Raw genomic sequence first — 17,542 nt, 5'->3', positions numbered from 1 at the left:
CAACGATTTAACGTGTCCGAATGTTCAAAATCTTAATACGTCGACGCGTTCAACAGCCATGTAACACTTTTTGAACACATAGAACATGTTTAAAGCCAAAGTGTTAAGATTCAGAACACCAGATGTTAACTTTCAGAACAGTTGACATAAGTGTTCAAAGTGATGGTGTTCAAATGTGGAACATGTTCTATTTTCAAGCGTACATAATTTTCCATAAGTACTGAACTTAAATAAACTGTTATAAAAACTATATTCAATCAGGCAAAATATAACAATAAAACATAATTTAACAAGTAATTCTTTATGTAATCAAATGAGCATATTATATGTAAGAAAAGTACACCAGATACCTTATGATATCACAAGTAACAGTCAGTGAAATCACATACATAATGTTTTTAAACTGACTTAAATATGACTAGATAGTTGCAACATCGTTTGTATCCTAACCAAAAAAGCATGTCAATGTGATAATTAGATAGTTTATGATATAGGTATTTGTCACAATGAAAGTTTAAAAGTTTGCAAATTCCAACAGTTCTTGTACGATCACATACAATGTACGCTCCACTTTTCAGTGCATCTTCACTTAAAGCTATCAACTGGGTGGCATTTTATGTGTTGTTTTCAACTTCCAATGTCAAAATCCTCCACAACAAGGAATGTCTATGAGCCTATATATCCTGCAAAATAAAATTTAAAAATTAATAGAAGAGAGTTTTTCATAAAGCATCAAATTATGCAATGCTTGTTATGCTTTAATGTCGATATATACTAGTGTACAAATTGATATTCTATAGCAATGAAATGCAAATTTTGACATTATAAATTACAGAAGTCGATTTCTTGACCTAAGGTGAACAGATAGAAATGATACACCCACATAAGCTATTAATATACATATATTGTCATACCTTTTTTCGACATCTTTCTTTTTTCCACCACTTTATAGCATGCAGAAATGACCTTTTTGGGATTATTGGCTACCGGTTCCTAATTCAAACATTTTAATCTAACGATTCCTGCAAATAAAATAAACAAATGCATTTTCTAAGTCAAAAATGGTGTTCCAAATGTTTGCACTAGTGTTCATCAATTGAATGTGTGGTGTTCAGTTTTTAATGCCTTTGTGTTTCATTTTTTAACACTTGATGTTAGAGTTCTTAACACTTAGTGTTCATCAATTGAATGTGTGGTGTTCAGTTTTTAATGCCTTTGCACAGTGTTTCATTTTTGAACACTTGATGTTAGAGTTCTTAACACTTAAGTGTTCAGCTAATGTATGTGGATGTCGGAAATCATCATTTATTCTGTATAACAGACAGACTGTTTATTCATCAGTTTAGGAAATCATCAGAACAAAGCTGACAGTTATTTACGTTTATATCTAAAGCCCGTTTTTTAATTCGTCTTTTATGTTGAATATTGAAAATTTGGATATAACAGTTATGAATATTTGACAAATATATATCTGGCATGAGAAAATAACAAGGAAACCATCGAACTACCTATGGAGATTATTCTAACTTGTTACTTACTTCTTTCGTGTTCATATGGGATAGAAGTCCCTTCTCCAGTTCTCTTTCTTATGTGTATCCATTCTTCGTTTAACCGCCTAAATCGCCAGCCGATATCTGTTTCCGGTATTTGGTATCCTGGTATATTTTTTTTTAACACGAGGTGTTCAAAATTTCGAGCGATTTGAACACTGATTGAACATGTAATGTTAATAAAATGAACGGATCATGAAATAAGATAAACATCGACATATTTTTATTACGATATTATCATAACAGGCCTCATTGATATGCATAATTATGTCACTTATAAGTAAAACTAGTATATATAAATAAATAATAAAATAAATTCATAAACTATACATATATGTCAGCTTGGAAGTTTAATATTTCACAATTACTAAAATATTAGCCAAAAATTCACAAGATCATCATCCTGCGTATACATTCATATTTTTTAAAGAATTTCTTTTTGAATTTGCCAATTGGAAGGATAGAAAATCGGACAAACGACTATCTTCTTTTTTAGATCAGAATTTGAACACCGGTGTTCAGTGCGTCTGAACACACATGTTAATATTTTTAACACAAACGTTAAAACTTTGAACACGTCTCTAAGCATGAACCTATGACGTTGAAATATTGAACATTCGGTGTACAAATTTTGAACGCGTCCGGACGCGTCAGGCGTCAGGTATATTTACAGTGCATGGAATAAATGGTATAAATCCACTATTATCATATAAACTATGGCGAACATATGTAATACCAAGAATGCTCTATGGAATTGAAATTCTCAACATTACCAAAACTGATACCCAAAAATGAGAAACTTTTCAGAAAAAAAAACATTTAAACAAATTCTGTCTTTACCAAAAAGAACTGCTGATGCTGCTATCTATATCTTGCTCGGAGCAGAAACTATTGAACAACTCATACATAAAGCTGTCATTTCCCTATTTCTAAGAATATCAAAAGATCTAAACTCAATTGAATGTAAAATTGGAATTAGACAGCTAGCAACAAAAGACGATAAATCAAATAGTTGGTACATAAACGTGGACAAAATACTCAAATCTTATGATCTTCCATCCGCCCATGAGATTATACTTAATCCAGAGAAAAATTGGAAACGATTGACTCACGGTGCAATAGACACAACCTGGAAAAATAGATGGACCGAAATAGCTAGAAGCAAAACAACACTCAATTACATGGAAGTTAACACCTGGAATTTAAATAAAAAAAACTTCTGTTGGAGCAGTGTCAGAGATCACAAAAGAGATGTTAGCAAAAATAAAGGGATAATCAAGTCCAGGATACTTACAGGAACTTACAATACCCAAAGTATTACAAACCGATTTGACGAAACAAAATCTGCAGAATGCAAATTGTGCATGGTAGGACCTGAGGATTATAAACACTTCCTAGTTACGTGTGAAAGTCTGAATAGTGTGAGAAAAATTCACCACAATAGACTCAAATCCCTACTGGAGGATAATCAGATCCCTTATTGCAATATATATAATTCTGATGAGGACCTTCTTGAATTCTTAGTTGACTGTTCTAGGAACAACCTTATATCAGTGTCTCAGCTGAGAGATTTAGAACGAATCTGCAAAGACTGGATCTATGCATTGCATGCTAAAAGAGCCCAACTTCTGGAAAACAAATGAACAATCATTTAAAGTTCTTGATTCTTAACTTGCAGGTGGCTGTCGGTCGTGGGAATGTAACAAATATTATACTACTTATGATGTATATACTTAATTAAATATTAAGTGATATAGAAAATTACTTCTAAGTTAAAACTATAACTAGAGTATATGAATATTAATGACCCTTGTAAATAACCTTGTAGATCTTAAATTGTGTTAATGACCTACTGTTTTTAAAACTAATCTTTATAGAGTTTTTTTACCATTTTAGATTTTAAGTACATTCATATATAAACTAAATATGAAACCACACAAGTGCATAAATTTACCCATTACTAATACGGAATAGTAATTCATATCACTTTCTTTTTCTAAGAGAATTTTACAAACAACTGATAAGCTAGTATTTTATCCATTTTGAAATAAATGTAAAATTTTGTAAGCTCACATCAGTCTGAGCATGTATAGTGTAAATACAAGTTCCTGTTTTTTAATTAATTTTTAATTTTGTCCTATTCTAACTCTGTTACTATTATTATTTTAATTTTAACTAGTACATAAATTTTTTAATAACGCACTTTTAAAAATAGACAATTTTTAAATGTGGTAACCCTGCAAATAGGGTGGACTTCCTGAAGAAGAAGAAGAATATCAGTGAATGTGTGACCTAGGCATAACCGCGGTAAGGTGTGACCGGGGCTTAATAAAAATTAACAAGAGTTAATGAACAACTTTATCTTTCATAAGTCAATTTTTCGGAAATGCCTATATATTTCTATATAACAAAACTTCAATTAGTTCCTTCAATTAGCATCCAATCAAAAAGTGTTATATTACCATTTCCTGGTGGTTATATTGTGATGGAAGGTAAATTGAAGTGAAATTAATTTTTTTCCTGAAGAGGCTACTTGAACACAATATTGAGGAAGGAAGTTCATGTTTATTGTTGGTTATATACATTGATTCGAGTGTCACTAATGAGTCTTATATATAGACAAACCGAATTACAAGCTTCATATAGTTTATGAGTTTTTCATTTGACTTTATTGGATGGGATAATGTACCTGTTTATTTTAATTAACAACCCTATTGCGATAGTCACAGGTAATTAAATTATATATATTCATAAAAACAAAATTCATATCAAACAGAAACGAACGTTAACTTGCACAATCTTTATGAATATTATTTAGCAAATAAATATCTAGTCCGTTTTGAATTATCTTAAAAAACAGCTTTATTAGCCAGAAATCAATTTGAGAAATAACAATATGTGTTTGTCTTGTGCTTTCTGTTTTATGAAGGATTTATTGCAAATTAACCATCTGGGGCCGTGTCAACGAAGCTGTCCTAGGACTAGGACATGTCTTAGGATGGTCTTAGGACACGTCTTAGTCCTAAGTCAGGTTAACGAACGTCTCCTAAAATAAGATATGTCCTAAATTTGGTCCTAAAGTTAGGATATATAAATAGGTGTCTTAGGATAGTCCTAAAAGTTACGATGTCCTAAAACGAAATAAAAACAACAAATATGGCATAAACTCAATAGTAAAAATACTTATACAATATCAAACTATAATAATGTTATAAGAATTAAACTAATTAAACAAAATATTTTTCAATATTTGTTTAAGATTCAATTGTGTTACATTATTTTCAATTTGTAGACAAATTTTGTCTTTAAAATACTTCCGATATTAACAACAAAAAAGCGTTTATAGTATTCAGTTTGATTTTATGGAAAAATAAGCATATTACAAGAACTTTGTACGGTTGTGCTAGAACTAACTTGATGCACATATTTAAATACATTGAGATATTGCTGAGTCGGTCCGTGTAACACATATCAATTCAAAATTTTTAAAAAATTTCAAATTTTATATTTTGGGAATTTTGATCAAAGTTTTAAATATCAAAATATCAAATTTTTGAAATTTTTTGAAATTTTGAAATTTTCACCAAATAATTAAAATTTTAAAATTCGAAATGTCTTTTATAAATTTGATAGTTTAGATATTTGATCAAACTTTAAATGTTCTAAACTTAAAGTGCAGTTTTGATTATTTCGCTTTTTGAAAGTTTATTTTTTTTTATTTTTGATTAAAATATCAGAAATAGAAAATGGGCGAAAAAAGGGGTACCTGTAAAGTGCGAAACGGAATAAAAGCGGAACGAAACGAAACAAAAGAACTGTTACTTAAAAGTTAATGTATAAAATAAAACCAGCGGCAGGCAGTTGTAAGCGGTGAACACTTGAACAAAATAAATATTTAGACAGATTTAAACCGGCATCAAACAAGTTAATTTACTTTAGAAAAAATCTCTTATATAAGCTTAGCGTTTTAGATAAATAATTCAGAACTATTTGGTTTCCCAAGCGCCCAACATTTAGGAGTGACAATGAAACTGACCAACTCGCAGCAGGTCGAATAGTATGATAGGGTTTATTATGTGAATATTTTCTGTCGTACTTAAATAAATGGCTCAAAATTTTGAAACGCGTGTATTCCCTCAAAATTGATTTTATTTCTTCTTTTTTTTTTTTGGCTCTTCGACTTCTTACTATCTGCAATCATGTCGGCAGATGAAATCATTGAATGTACATTTTGAACAATCATCTCTGTTAACATTGTATCAACTATTTCGGTTGTTATAAATTGTTGACCTTCAAATATTCGGCTTTTGAGCCTTCATGATGAAGATAGATCCAGACAAGCGCTTCGGACGCATGCAATTTTTAACATTATATTTTCATATTTTATCGATTGCATGACAATCATATATTGCCTTTCATTGATTTCAGTTCAAAGTATTGATACCGTAGGACTCCTGAATTTATGGTATCGCAATGAACGTTGTGCTAGCCAAGAATATAGGAGGTTGTTGATAACTATTTTACACTACTACCCGCTATGCAAGCTGAATTTAAGAGTAAGATCAAACATTAGTAGCTTGGAGCATGCAGGTTACTGTTAAAATGTATCTAACATTAAAATCCAACTCATCGTGCTTTTCTTGTAAAAGCTGAATACATTCATACCATATAAACGTAAATCATAAACATTATTTTAAGCCTGCATATCTATGCAATAGTTGCCGCTGTACATTACACGCTCATCTATCCATTTGTAGGTGTCGGCATTTTGAAATCGTAATTTGAAATAATTTTAAAAAGATCATATCAACAATAAACATATGATCAAGTTGAAATAGCCAATCGAGATGGTAATCTATTTGGGAATCGGAAAAATAAATATTGTCACTACGGTGACACTATATTTGACTCGGATACCTCCTGGAGGGGCTTCAATAATGGTACATTGTTCAGGTGCGGATCCATGAATTTGAAAATGTGGGGGCCAAGTTAGACAACGTTTGGACCGATGCTTGTAAAATGGCTATGCATTTATCATATATGTAGCTCCGTTAGGGATGGGCGAGCCCCCTGCCCCCGTAAATCCGCCTCTGTTTTTAAAAAGTGCCTAAAAGGAAACGGGATATTTTTGTATCAGGGGATAGTTCCGTATTTGTTATTTGCGCATTTTTAAGTTATCGTACAACAACGAACTTTGGACAAAGTACAATTAAGTACGCAGACACTTCCAATCAGAATGGGGCGCGCTCTTTGCTATTTTTGACGTCCATTTTGGCCATACACTCTCGAAAAACCAGGACAATGTAAAACGCTGAATTTTAAGTAAAGCATTTAACTACGGAAAGCTGAAAACTAAATATTTGAATGTCAAGTAAATATGAGAACCGAAACAACTGAAGAAGTGTGTGGTTAAAACGAAAGTTAAGAATATCAAAATCCATCTAAGGGCTTCTTTGCCCGAGGGGGTCGAAACCTAAGTTTCTTTGTAGTTTGTATATTTCAAATGATTGATTGCTGGTTGCCAGTGGCAAATATTTCATGCATGTTCAGGAGAATAACAAATTAACAATAAATACTATAAGTAGGTTCTGTAAGAGTCAGTTCCGGATGAAGATCGGCAAATTAAGATGCCACTGGGAAATGAAAGTATATTTATATGGGATCACAAGCGCTTGGGTATATGATATACAGATATTTTTTGTTGTTGATTAATATATTCAATTTTCTATATTTATACTACATATCTATCACTACTGCGCATGTCTCACCTAATTTCGAGTGATTTTACCAACTCTTGAGACAACTCCCATTTTTACTGTTTCTTAGTGTGGATAGTAAAAATGGGGGTTGTCTCAAGAGTTGGTAAAATCACTCGAAATAAGGTGAGACATGCGCAGTAGTGATAGATATGTAGTATAAATATAGAAAATTGAATATATTAATCAACAACAACAAAAATCCAAAAAAAATATCTGTATCATATACCCAAGCGCCTGTGTATGGGATAGGGACAGAAATGTTGCCTTTCAACAAACCAACGAGCTACTGCAGAGGTTCTTAATGTGAGGGAGCTTGGCACTCTTTCTACACGCCACATTCTGACAAGACTTCGCTGCGTACTTGTACTAACAATGATCACAGTTTAAGTTGATTGTCGTGAGATAACTTAAAAATGCGCAAATTAAAAATACGGAACTATTATAATATACAAAAAATTCCTGTTTCCTTTTATTCGCTGTTTGAAAACAGGGCGGATTTAGTTCCCCTAATGGAGCTACATATATGATAAATTCCTAAACCTTTTACAAGCATCAGTCCAAAGAAACGTTGTCTTAGGGAGCAACCATTTAACTTCAAAGGGGGTATGGTTTTTTGTCGGAGTAAAATTTCATTTGGTATTTCAACGCCATCAATCAAATTATTTTGTTCAAAATTTAACACAATAGGTTCATGGGGAAAATCTTGATTCATTTTTTTTTTGTTCTCTGCTTGACCAGAATTTTTTTTTTCATCAAATTGGGGATTAGAATATTTTTTTAAGGAAAATACCGTATCCCACTTTTTGAAGTTAAATAATCGTTCCCGGACTAGACCCCCACCTTTTCAATTTCATTGATCTGCATGGTACATTTTTTAGGTGCTTTAAATATTTAAAAGTTCATATTATCGATAAATGGTTTTCTATTTGGGAATCGGAAATATAAAAATTGTCACTAAGGTGACACTAAACTTTTAAAGATTTATTTTGAATCACGTTTTTAAAATGCCGACACCTACAACCCTTATTTCAAAAGAGTAACGTATGGCCAGTCCTAGCATTTATAAGTGGCATGCAACGACGGCGCATACAAAAGATAATAATTTTGTGGCATGTTGTTCCTTTCCTCGGTCGGTTCACATCGTAAATCATACACTCAGAAAGGCCTTTGTTTTCGATTGCAAACATGATGTCCTAACTCATCCCATACATGTTCAGTGAATGCCATGTCAAGATATCGATTGCTTAGCATCACACAAATGTTGGCATTGTTACGAAAGGTTGTTGAAATTCGGACAGTATGTGGACAAGCGTTGTCATGTTGGAATACTCACAAATCCTGATGAGTTTGAAAAATTATGAAACATGTGATGAAAATGTAGTTTCTGTATATCTGTGCGTTCACAGATCTATCATGAAAATTTTAAGGCGTTTTATATGGGGAGAATCGTCTGATATTCGGGGAATAAGAGAAGGAATTATTTCTAATATTACTAGAAGCAACAATAACTGTCCTTTCAGTTCTTAGGCTAAGAAACGACAGTTATTGCTGTATAGATTTAATTTATTTAAAGTAAGTTGCTTTGGGTTAATTTCGGGAGTATATTTTGAGAATTCTTGATTATTTAACGAAAAAAAAATCGTCTTCTGTCAGAACTACACTCCCAGTAGATAATGATACTGACCTTGTATCGTATGACTTAAACCTGCCACAGGCCGTTAAAATCTAGAAAAAAATCGGTCATGGTAATAGGTACGTAAATAGGCTTTTCCAAGGATATGCTTTTAACATTTTGCTTACAACTAGAGCATGCGGTACTTCATATATAAATATCGAGAAAATGTTAAGTGTAACTTTTACATATATTTAGATATAAAAAAATTATGTCAGATTAGATATTCGAAAAAAAAGAAGTACAAAATATAAAGAAAAACACAAAAATATCGCAAAAAATTCTGAAATGTTGTCTTCTTAATTCTCAAAACACTGTCATACGAATTCTGAAAAGTGATATGTTAAAAGCTACTGAAATTTGAATTTAATTGATAGCAAATTTGAATTTGTAGCGGGTCACCTAATTGTTATTGTTTTGTTTTTGTATTATGAAAATATATAGTTGAATCTTCTTTGAAACAGCTAAAGTAAGGGTCGTCACTGAATACTGTGCTTCGAAATCTTATTTTGTAACGTCTTTAGATATAACTGGTACACTTGAATATTTTATACGACAGAAATAATTAGATGACTCCGAATCCAAGACCCCAAAACTAAAAACGATCGATAAACCTATTAAATATATGGCATTGCCATGATTTCTTGCACTTTTCATAATATCTCATCATCAATTTTACTCAGAATTTCTGAAACCGACGACATTATAGGTCATACATATTTTACTTTTAATAAATGCATGCAAGCATTCTTTGGTACGGTATTACTAGCTTAATTATCAATTATAAGGTTTCAACTCCCTCAGAAAAAGTCGATCTTAGAAGGATTTAACCATGTGTATGTTCTTTTTGGTCATATAGCTCTTTAAATGTTTTGGTTCTTATGCTTCCTTGACTGGCTTTCAAAAATTCGGCCCTGTGTGTTCCTAATGAAGGTAAATTTCGAGAAGCACTTTGGACGCAAGCAATTTTTAAAGAATTGTTTTCAAATTCTTAAGCGGATTTTCAAAGGAAAATATCAATTATAAATTTGATGATGTACGGCGGTTCGGTGTCGGGCTTTCGGACGTCTGGCAAACAGTGTCCGTGCATTTTCTTGAAAACACTTTGATGAAATATTTTCAAATTTAAATTTGTTGTGTCCTGTGACTAAATGAAGGTCAAGTTCAATTTGCATGATTTTAGCTATTGAGTCGTCTACCTTTATGTAGCGAAAAGTGATACTCAGTACTTTGCACTTGTAATAACTTGAAAACACCTTTCTGAAATTTTCAAATTTAGATTCTGTACGTTGTTTCCTGTGAATCAATGAAGGTCAGGTTCGATTTTCAAGATTTTAGCTTTTATCGTTGTTGAGTTGTAAATATTTTAGTAGTGAAAAGTGATACTTATATTGATTTGGGCTTTCCATTTCTGCACCCTACAACAATTCATTAATTATGTTTGCATGATTCTGTTTGGGGGTCTCAGATTTGCAAATATCATTTTCATGCAGGAAAATCTGGTTTGCTGTGAATCTGACAGCCTCTTCACTTGTATACTTTTGTTGTGCTTGTACTGGTATTTTTGTTGTCTTTTATACATTAATGACAGGAGTAAGTTTTTGTTGTATCTGCTATATACATTACTTTATTCCATTGATTGATATTTAAATGGGTTAATTGTTGAGATTTAGTTAATCATGTTGGTATTTAGTCCTTTTCTTCGGTTTCATCTTCTGATTATTGTCAAATATGAACTATGTGTGTTGATGGCTGGTCTTTGATTGTTAGTTTTAAAATGCTTTTATTCTAGACCCTTGGCGTTTAAGAGCTTGTAATATTGTAGACATCTCAACGCCACGAAATAGTGTTGAAATTGGCCTTAAACACCAAACATGAATCAATAAATCTGTTTGTTGTTATAGACCAGAGATTGACCCCTAGAGATCTTGTAATTGTTTATGTCCTTTTGGTTACTGTCACAAACAAATGTTGCAGAACATTTTGATTAGTATTTTTGCAAGCAATAATGGATAGACTCTATAGCGTAGCCAAACTAGTCAGCAAGACAAGATTTTGGCTAGCACAGTTTCCTTTCAACAAAATGATTCTGGTTCAACTTAATCATTTTTGGCGAATATACCAAACGAGTGATACAGGCTCCTTGAAGCCTATAGATTAAAAAGAACCTTAAATTTAATTAAATGAAAATTATCTCTACCCCAGAAACAGATAGCTTAAGGCCTTTACTGTATTTGACAAAACCTTTTTGGAATTTTGGTTCCTAAATGCTCTTCAACCTCGTACTTTATTTCATTTTTTTTCAATCGAGCGTAACTCATGAGTCTTTTACATATGAAACGCGCGTCTGGCGTACAAATTATAATATTGTGGTATCTATGATGACTTTCTTTAAATTTATGACACTAAACCCCTTACAGGAAATATCAACTGACAAGTAAAACATAATAAAATCGCACAATGTTATGTCTTATAGGTGCTGTTATCAACCTTTATATTCATATGGAGAGCATCATTGGAGAAACAGTTATTCTCCCTTGTGAAAACAAACAAGGCAATTTCAGTGGAGTTCAATGGGCTCGTCGAGACAAAAATACTAAAATCTACTTTACAACTGTATACACCGATGGGTGGAGAGTTAATACAGATTTGCAGATTTACGAGAGACTAAAGATCGTTGGCGCGAGAGGTGGGAAAGATTATGGATTACAAATATCAAGTGTAACAATGTTGGATTCTGGGTTATACAGATGTGCAGTGGATACCAAAACTAATCTGACTTATCATTTTGTTACTTTGGAAGTTAAGGGTAAGTGGTTTACCAATAATCTTGATTAAAAGATCATCTTTTCGTTCATCTGTTTAACAAAAAGTGTTAGTACGATTTTAGTGACAATTATGTCCAAAACTGAGTTGCCTTAATATTTTTCCCGCATTTTCAGATATTAAAAATTGAAGCTATAAAATTAAATCAATCATACTTTAGTTTTAAACAAGGTGAAATAGTGAATTTGCCGACAATCGTTTAAATTATATGTAGCACACACCTCTTTGAATTTTTTTTTTTGTGTTTACTAGTTGACAACTGGCCCTTTTGGGCGAAGAATGTGGTCTGTAATAATTTTATCGAAATATTTGAGATATTAGGCTATTGTTGCTACAATTAGGTAAATCGTTCCTGTGACGTCTTTTTAATGAAAGTACGTCACAGTCAACATAATCATCAACCGTAACCGAATACTTACATTTTGGTTAACACATCAACATGGATATTAAGTAGGTAAAATATATATAATACCATTGTGATAATCATACATTACTATTTTAAATTGCATGGCCAAATTATGCTCCAAAATATATCTTAGTACATACAGTGGAGATCACTTCTAACCTCTCATTAGAACTGTCAGAATAATCTGTCATAGCTCTGTTCTGAACTGTCCTAGAACAGTTCTACCTAAAAACAGTTCTAGGGTAGAACTGTCAGGATCAGTTTCTAGGGTAGAACTGTCTAAAACTGTTCTAGGTAGAACTGTCCAAATCAGTTCTAGTCGTAGAACTGTCAGCAGAACTGACCAAATCAGTTCTAACCGTAGAACTGTCAGCAGAACTGACTAAATCAGTTCTAACCGTAGAACTGTCAGCAGAACTGACCCAACCTGTCAGGATTGTAGAACAGTTCTAAATGAGAAATGTTAAAACAGTGCTGTGATGAGAATTTTTTAATATATATTATATTCTTTTGACTTATTTATATTTAAGACAAAGAGTTCTTAAAACTGTTCTATGGATAGAACTGACTAAATCAATTCTAGCCGTAGAACTGACCAAATCAGTTCTAATCGTAGAACTGTTCTATCCGTAGAACTGTTCTAGTCGTAGAACTGACCAAAGATTTGGTCAGTTCTAGGTAGAACTGTCTAAAACTGTTCTAGGGTAGAACTGTCAGGATCAGTTCTAGGTAGAACTGTCGAAATCAGATTTAGGTAGAACTGTCGAAATCAGATTTAGGTAGAACTGACGAAATCAGTTCTAGGTTAGAACTGTTCTAGCTAGAACTGTCTAAAAGGTGTCAGGATGACAGTTCTACATACTGTCCTAGAACAGTTCTCCTGACAGATTCTGACAGATTTGATGAGAGGTTAGAAGCGATCTCCACTGTAACTGTTTGAAATAGAATGCGTATGAAATCATGACACAAATCAGTCATTTCTAGACTGAAAGTACTTTGAAAGTTTTCATTGAATTTAAATGATTACTAGTATAACATTTGATTGTTAATATTTGTAGCTGGGAAAATAATCGGAAATATAATAGTTGCAAAAACAAATTTGTTGATGTGCCCGGAGAGAACCAACGACCCACGACAGGAAAACTGGCAATCCTCTTCAATTTTGATCGGAGTCAAATGCACCTGTCATGTGCGGGGCTCGAATTAACTGTGTGAAGACAGGCTAGCGGTATTCCTGGCTTGGTATAGGCATTTTCTTATGTAGACAATTGTGGATTAAACACTAGACACTAAAGATTAATCCACATCAAAATCCCCCAACCCCCCCAAAAAAAACTATTGCAGAGTTGTTGATATTAGTTTAACAATGTAATTCTAACGACCATTAGCAGAAAAGGGGCAGCGTTTACAAGACGTTATACATTAGTTTTAGGTAGAAATCCTGATATATGATAATATCAAAAGATTTTTTTTTAAATAAATAAAAAACTAATTGAATATGATTCTGCACAAGCGAGGCTAAATATACATTGTGATCGTCAGTTTCGAGTTACAAGGTTAACTTTCTGTTTTTGATTTATTATGTATTCTTGTAAATCCTTGCTTCGCCTGTGCTACAGGGTTTCAGAGAACTTCCTAATGATTCGTAAATAATAACCATCTTCTTTGATGTAATAATTATTGTTTTATCTTTTTTTCCAGATAAATACGAGGACCTGAGAACCGTTCAATTTACGACGAACATAGATGATAGTCGAGTTTTTTCATGTAAATCACAATTGTATTTATTTACCTCAAACAATTTCAATGTAAATTGCAAGTAAAAGAAAATTGTTAGAAACAAACATAAAAAAACTAAATTAAAATGCAAAGAAAAACAAGGAAGAAAGAAAAAGAAAAAACACCACATAATCTTAGTATTGCACTACACGCATTCCAGTAAAAGCCGACAAAAAATTAGACCAATAGAAATAACATAAAACAAAATAAAATAAAACATGATCGAGTTGAATATTGAAAAAAAAATACTAGACAGGCTTTCCATTGCTAAAAAAATAAGTGAAAATAACAAACAAACGTACAAATACGCAAGGACACATACAACCAGATGAAATAGAAAACAAAACTAGATTTGCAATTGAGAGCAATAGTGGATGGCATCCTCGTATTGCCAGGGTAACAGCAGCAATTTTGAGAATTCCAAAGTCAAACCGCAACTCCACGCATGCCATTTTGCTATTACTATGACAACGGCAGCCATCTTGAAAATGCCAACCCCCAATTTCAAATCTGCGACTCTATTCACAGAAAAATCTTACGATTAAAACTTATCGATAGTTATACTGAAATGTGTATGACTTACGAGTATTTTTACTCTTAATGTTTTCTGTGAAAAGAGCCGCTGCACATGTTGGGTAACATTATGGTATAATTTCATCAACTTAGGTCAATTCAATTTTGAGATCCAGAGTGGAGAACAAAAAATAAAACAAAAAAAAGAAACGTAGAATAACAATATGTCACCATAACTCCGTTGAGGATGCCACAATAATCATGCAATTGGCGTTACAAGGGACCACAGATCTCGGCATTTTGAAATCGTAGGATTGATTGGATTTTATCTACTTAATGCCCTTACGTATTTGCCACAAACAATACAGCTATAGAAGAGACGTATCTATAATGATAATCTTTCATACAGATAATGTATTTCAATATAATATGTTGTAATGTATAAGAAGAAATGTTTTTTTTTTCTGTAGTTTATTTTACAATTACAAAAGTAGGAATAATCAAACAAAAAACCAAGATATTTTACACACTTATCGGTAAGTTGTATTGTTACATTGCAGCAGTTCCTATTGTTTCCATCCTCTCGATTCCGTCATTTATAGTGGTCATGTTAGCATTGATTGCAGCAATTAGACTATGTCAAACAAGACATACGAACAAAGTATTATGTTTACCAGTGAACAATCAACCGGTCGGTATTGACGAAGTACAGCAAAGTGAAAATCATTATGATGAGATCGATTATGAGGAGATGTCTTGCGAAGTTCAAAACAATTCTTTGAGTGATACTTCATCTTACCTGATCCCCGTTTCAGGAAATGTCGAAACAATACTCTTGAATGAGGAAAACTCTTTGACAGGGCCATCACAGGAAATCGACGGGAATAGCCAAGCAAACGTTTCGGAACATACCTACGACTATTCCTACGTTAGCAATCTTTATCAACCACTCACTGAACATTGGGGAAGTTACTGTCGTACGTATGCACAATGTCCACCATGTCAACCTGTTAGTGGTTATCACAACATTGCTGACCCAAGTCAAATTTGCAATATGTATCAGCATCTGTTGCCGATAAGAGAAGACGCTAAACACGTCTATAGCTAAAACAAAATTAATATATAAGATGTACATATAATACGAGGAGCAGATTTTCGTTTACCTTCATTTAGCTTTGTTAAAATTTGAAGCACTCGATAATTATGGCTGCAGGATTATTATTATTGATATTGTAAATATTGGTATGTACTTTTCTGTTTTTAAATAAACAATCATATTTTCAGTTAGAAATTTTATTTTGTTAGGCTATGAATTAGTCACTGCATGTAATAAATGTCCGAGCGACTAACAATTTTCAACGGAAATGATTAAAAGCGGATAGACTTTATTATGAACTTTCATATTGTGATTAATTTGATAGATACAATTTTCAGTAAAAGCAGCCCCGTATGGATTAGGGTCGCATTAGCCATACGTATTAATTAGTGTTATACACGCATGTTTTCCAGAGATTTGTAGTAATTAGTCCTTCTCAATTTTGTTTTATTCTGATTAATTTTGTATCAAATCGCCTATGGATAAAATGCTTGAAGGTTGATGTAGTCAACAAAAAGTATTCTTTTAAAACGGCAAATACATAATTTAGCATTATATAACCGGGGGTTTTCCGGCTATAGTTATTCAAAGACGGAATACCAATACTTTAAACTTTATTAGCAAGGTCCGGACAGTACCAGACCTAAGACCTAAACTGCCCTCAAAATAACATACAAAGGTATTATATAAAAACAGTATCCATAGAAAAGGATTAGTGTCCAACGGATTAACTTTTTATCGTCAAGGTGGTTTCCATGGTTTATTCCTTGAATGCCAACATCCTTTGATCTACCGACAATTTACCTGTAAAATTATGTTGGCGTTCAAGGAATAGGTGTAAGTAGTTATCACAACAAAAGTGCATGCTTAGCAAAACAATCATACTAATTAAACAGATAGGTAAATTACAAGTAGCTAAATCTAGTTCATGTTTGTCAAGTTGTTGAAAACCTTTTTTTGCTGTTACTGCACAAATATGGATTCTCTTAAAATGAAACTCTGAAAAGTGTTGCATCACAAAGTTAACATTTTTTCAGAAATTCCAGTTTGCACAAATTCTACATTAGACTCTTTGGACTTTGATGTTGCTTTTCAATATTTCTATAGTTGTGTGTGATGTAATATCATATTTCTTGATGGAATTTCTTGAAACTTTGTATCTCGTGTAAGATTACTATGTGTTATTATGGCCCCCGTCTAGTGGTGGTTTGCCCTATTGTAATCAGTCTGTCCGTCCGTAACAAATTGTATCCGCTCTATTTAAAGAGAACCGTTATGATTTCAAAGTTTATACTTGACTTGTATATCAACCAACACCAGAGGGTGCGTCATTATATATGGACAACTTCCAAGGTCAAAGGTCAAGGTCAAAAACTTTGGTTTCAGCTGACAACCCCATGTCCTATGGTAAAGATCGTGTCCACTCTATATCTTGAGAACGGTTATGATTTCAAAGTTTATACTTGTATATTAACCAACACTAGAGGGTGTGTCATAATGTATGTACAACTTTCTAGGTCAAAGGTCCGTCCGTCTTTCTGAAAAAATCACTCTCAGCACATAACAAGACTATGTAATAACTTGAAAAAGTGCTTCATATCAGCTTATCCATACACATTTTTACAGCGGATGACCGTGAGGTAACTCCGGTGTATTGCTATCGCCTAAATTTCCATTATGTAAATTAGTTTGGGGTTTTTAACCGATCTATAAACATGATAAATACGCCGACATCATCGAGTGCAAAATAACATTCCTTATCGCTAGCTATATATTCATTTCTTCAATGAATACTCATCAAATATTTTTTGTTAGAACATAATTTAATAATATTAAATTTTTTTTTGTATGTATGTAAGTAAAAATTATTAATATCTATGCAGACGTACAGAAAAATTGTGTTAACGCATTCGGAAGAATATCTCAAGAACGATTGCAATC

At 32.6% G+C, this 17,542-nt stretch overlaps 1 protein-coding gene and 1 long non-coding RNA gene across 2 annotated transcripts; one reads left to right on the top strand and one right to left on the bottom strand.

Annotated features, from left to right (window-relative positions):
• Positions 1–615: 615 nt before the first annotated feature.
• LOC127699970 (uncharacterized) lies at positions 616–1,873 on the bottom strand. The gene is made up of 3 exons (XR_007981323.1): positions 1,539–1,873; positions 915–1,022; positions 616–683 (listed from the first exon to the last, which is right to left on the bottom strand). It is a non-coding gene; the product is annotated as an uncharacterized LOC127699970 (long non-coding RNA).
• Positions 1,874–4,187: 2,314 nt separating this feature from the next.
• On the top strand, positions 4,188–15,788 carry LOC127699715 (uncharacterized). The gene is made up of 4 exons (XM_052203061.1): positions 4,188–4,279; positions 11,458–11,790; positions 13,915–13,980; positions 15,066–15,788. Exons 1-4 carry the CDS (start codon positions 4,234–4,236, stop codon positions 15,611–15,613), a joined length of 993 nt encoding a protein of 330 aa, XP_052059021.1. The 5' UTR covers positions 4,188–4,233; the 3' UTR covers positions 15,614–15,788.
• The last annotated feature ends 1,754 nt before the right edge of the window (positions 15,789–17,542 follow it).

Source organism: Mytilus californianus, unplaced genomic scaffold, assembly GCF_021869535.1.
Source record: "Mytilus californianus isolate M0D057914Y unplaced genomic scaffold, xbMytCali1.0.p SCAF_1, whole genome shotgun sequence".
Taxonomy (NCBI): domain Eukaryota; kingdom Metazoa; phylum Mollusca; class Bivalvia; order Mytilida; family Mytilidae; genus Mytilus; species Mytilus californianus.
This window is presented reverse-complemented; position numbering and strand designations above follow the sequence as displayed.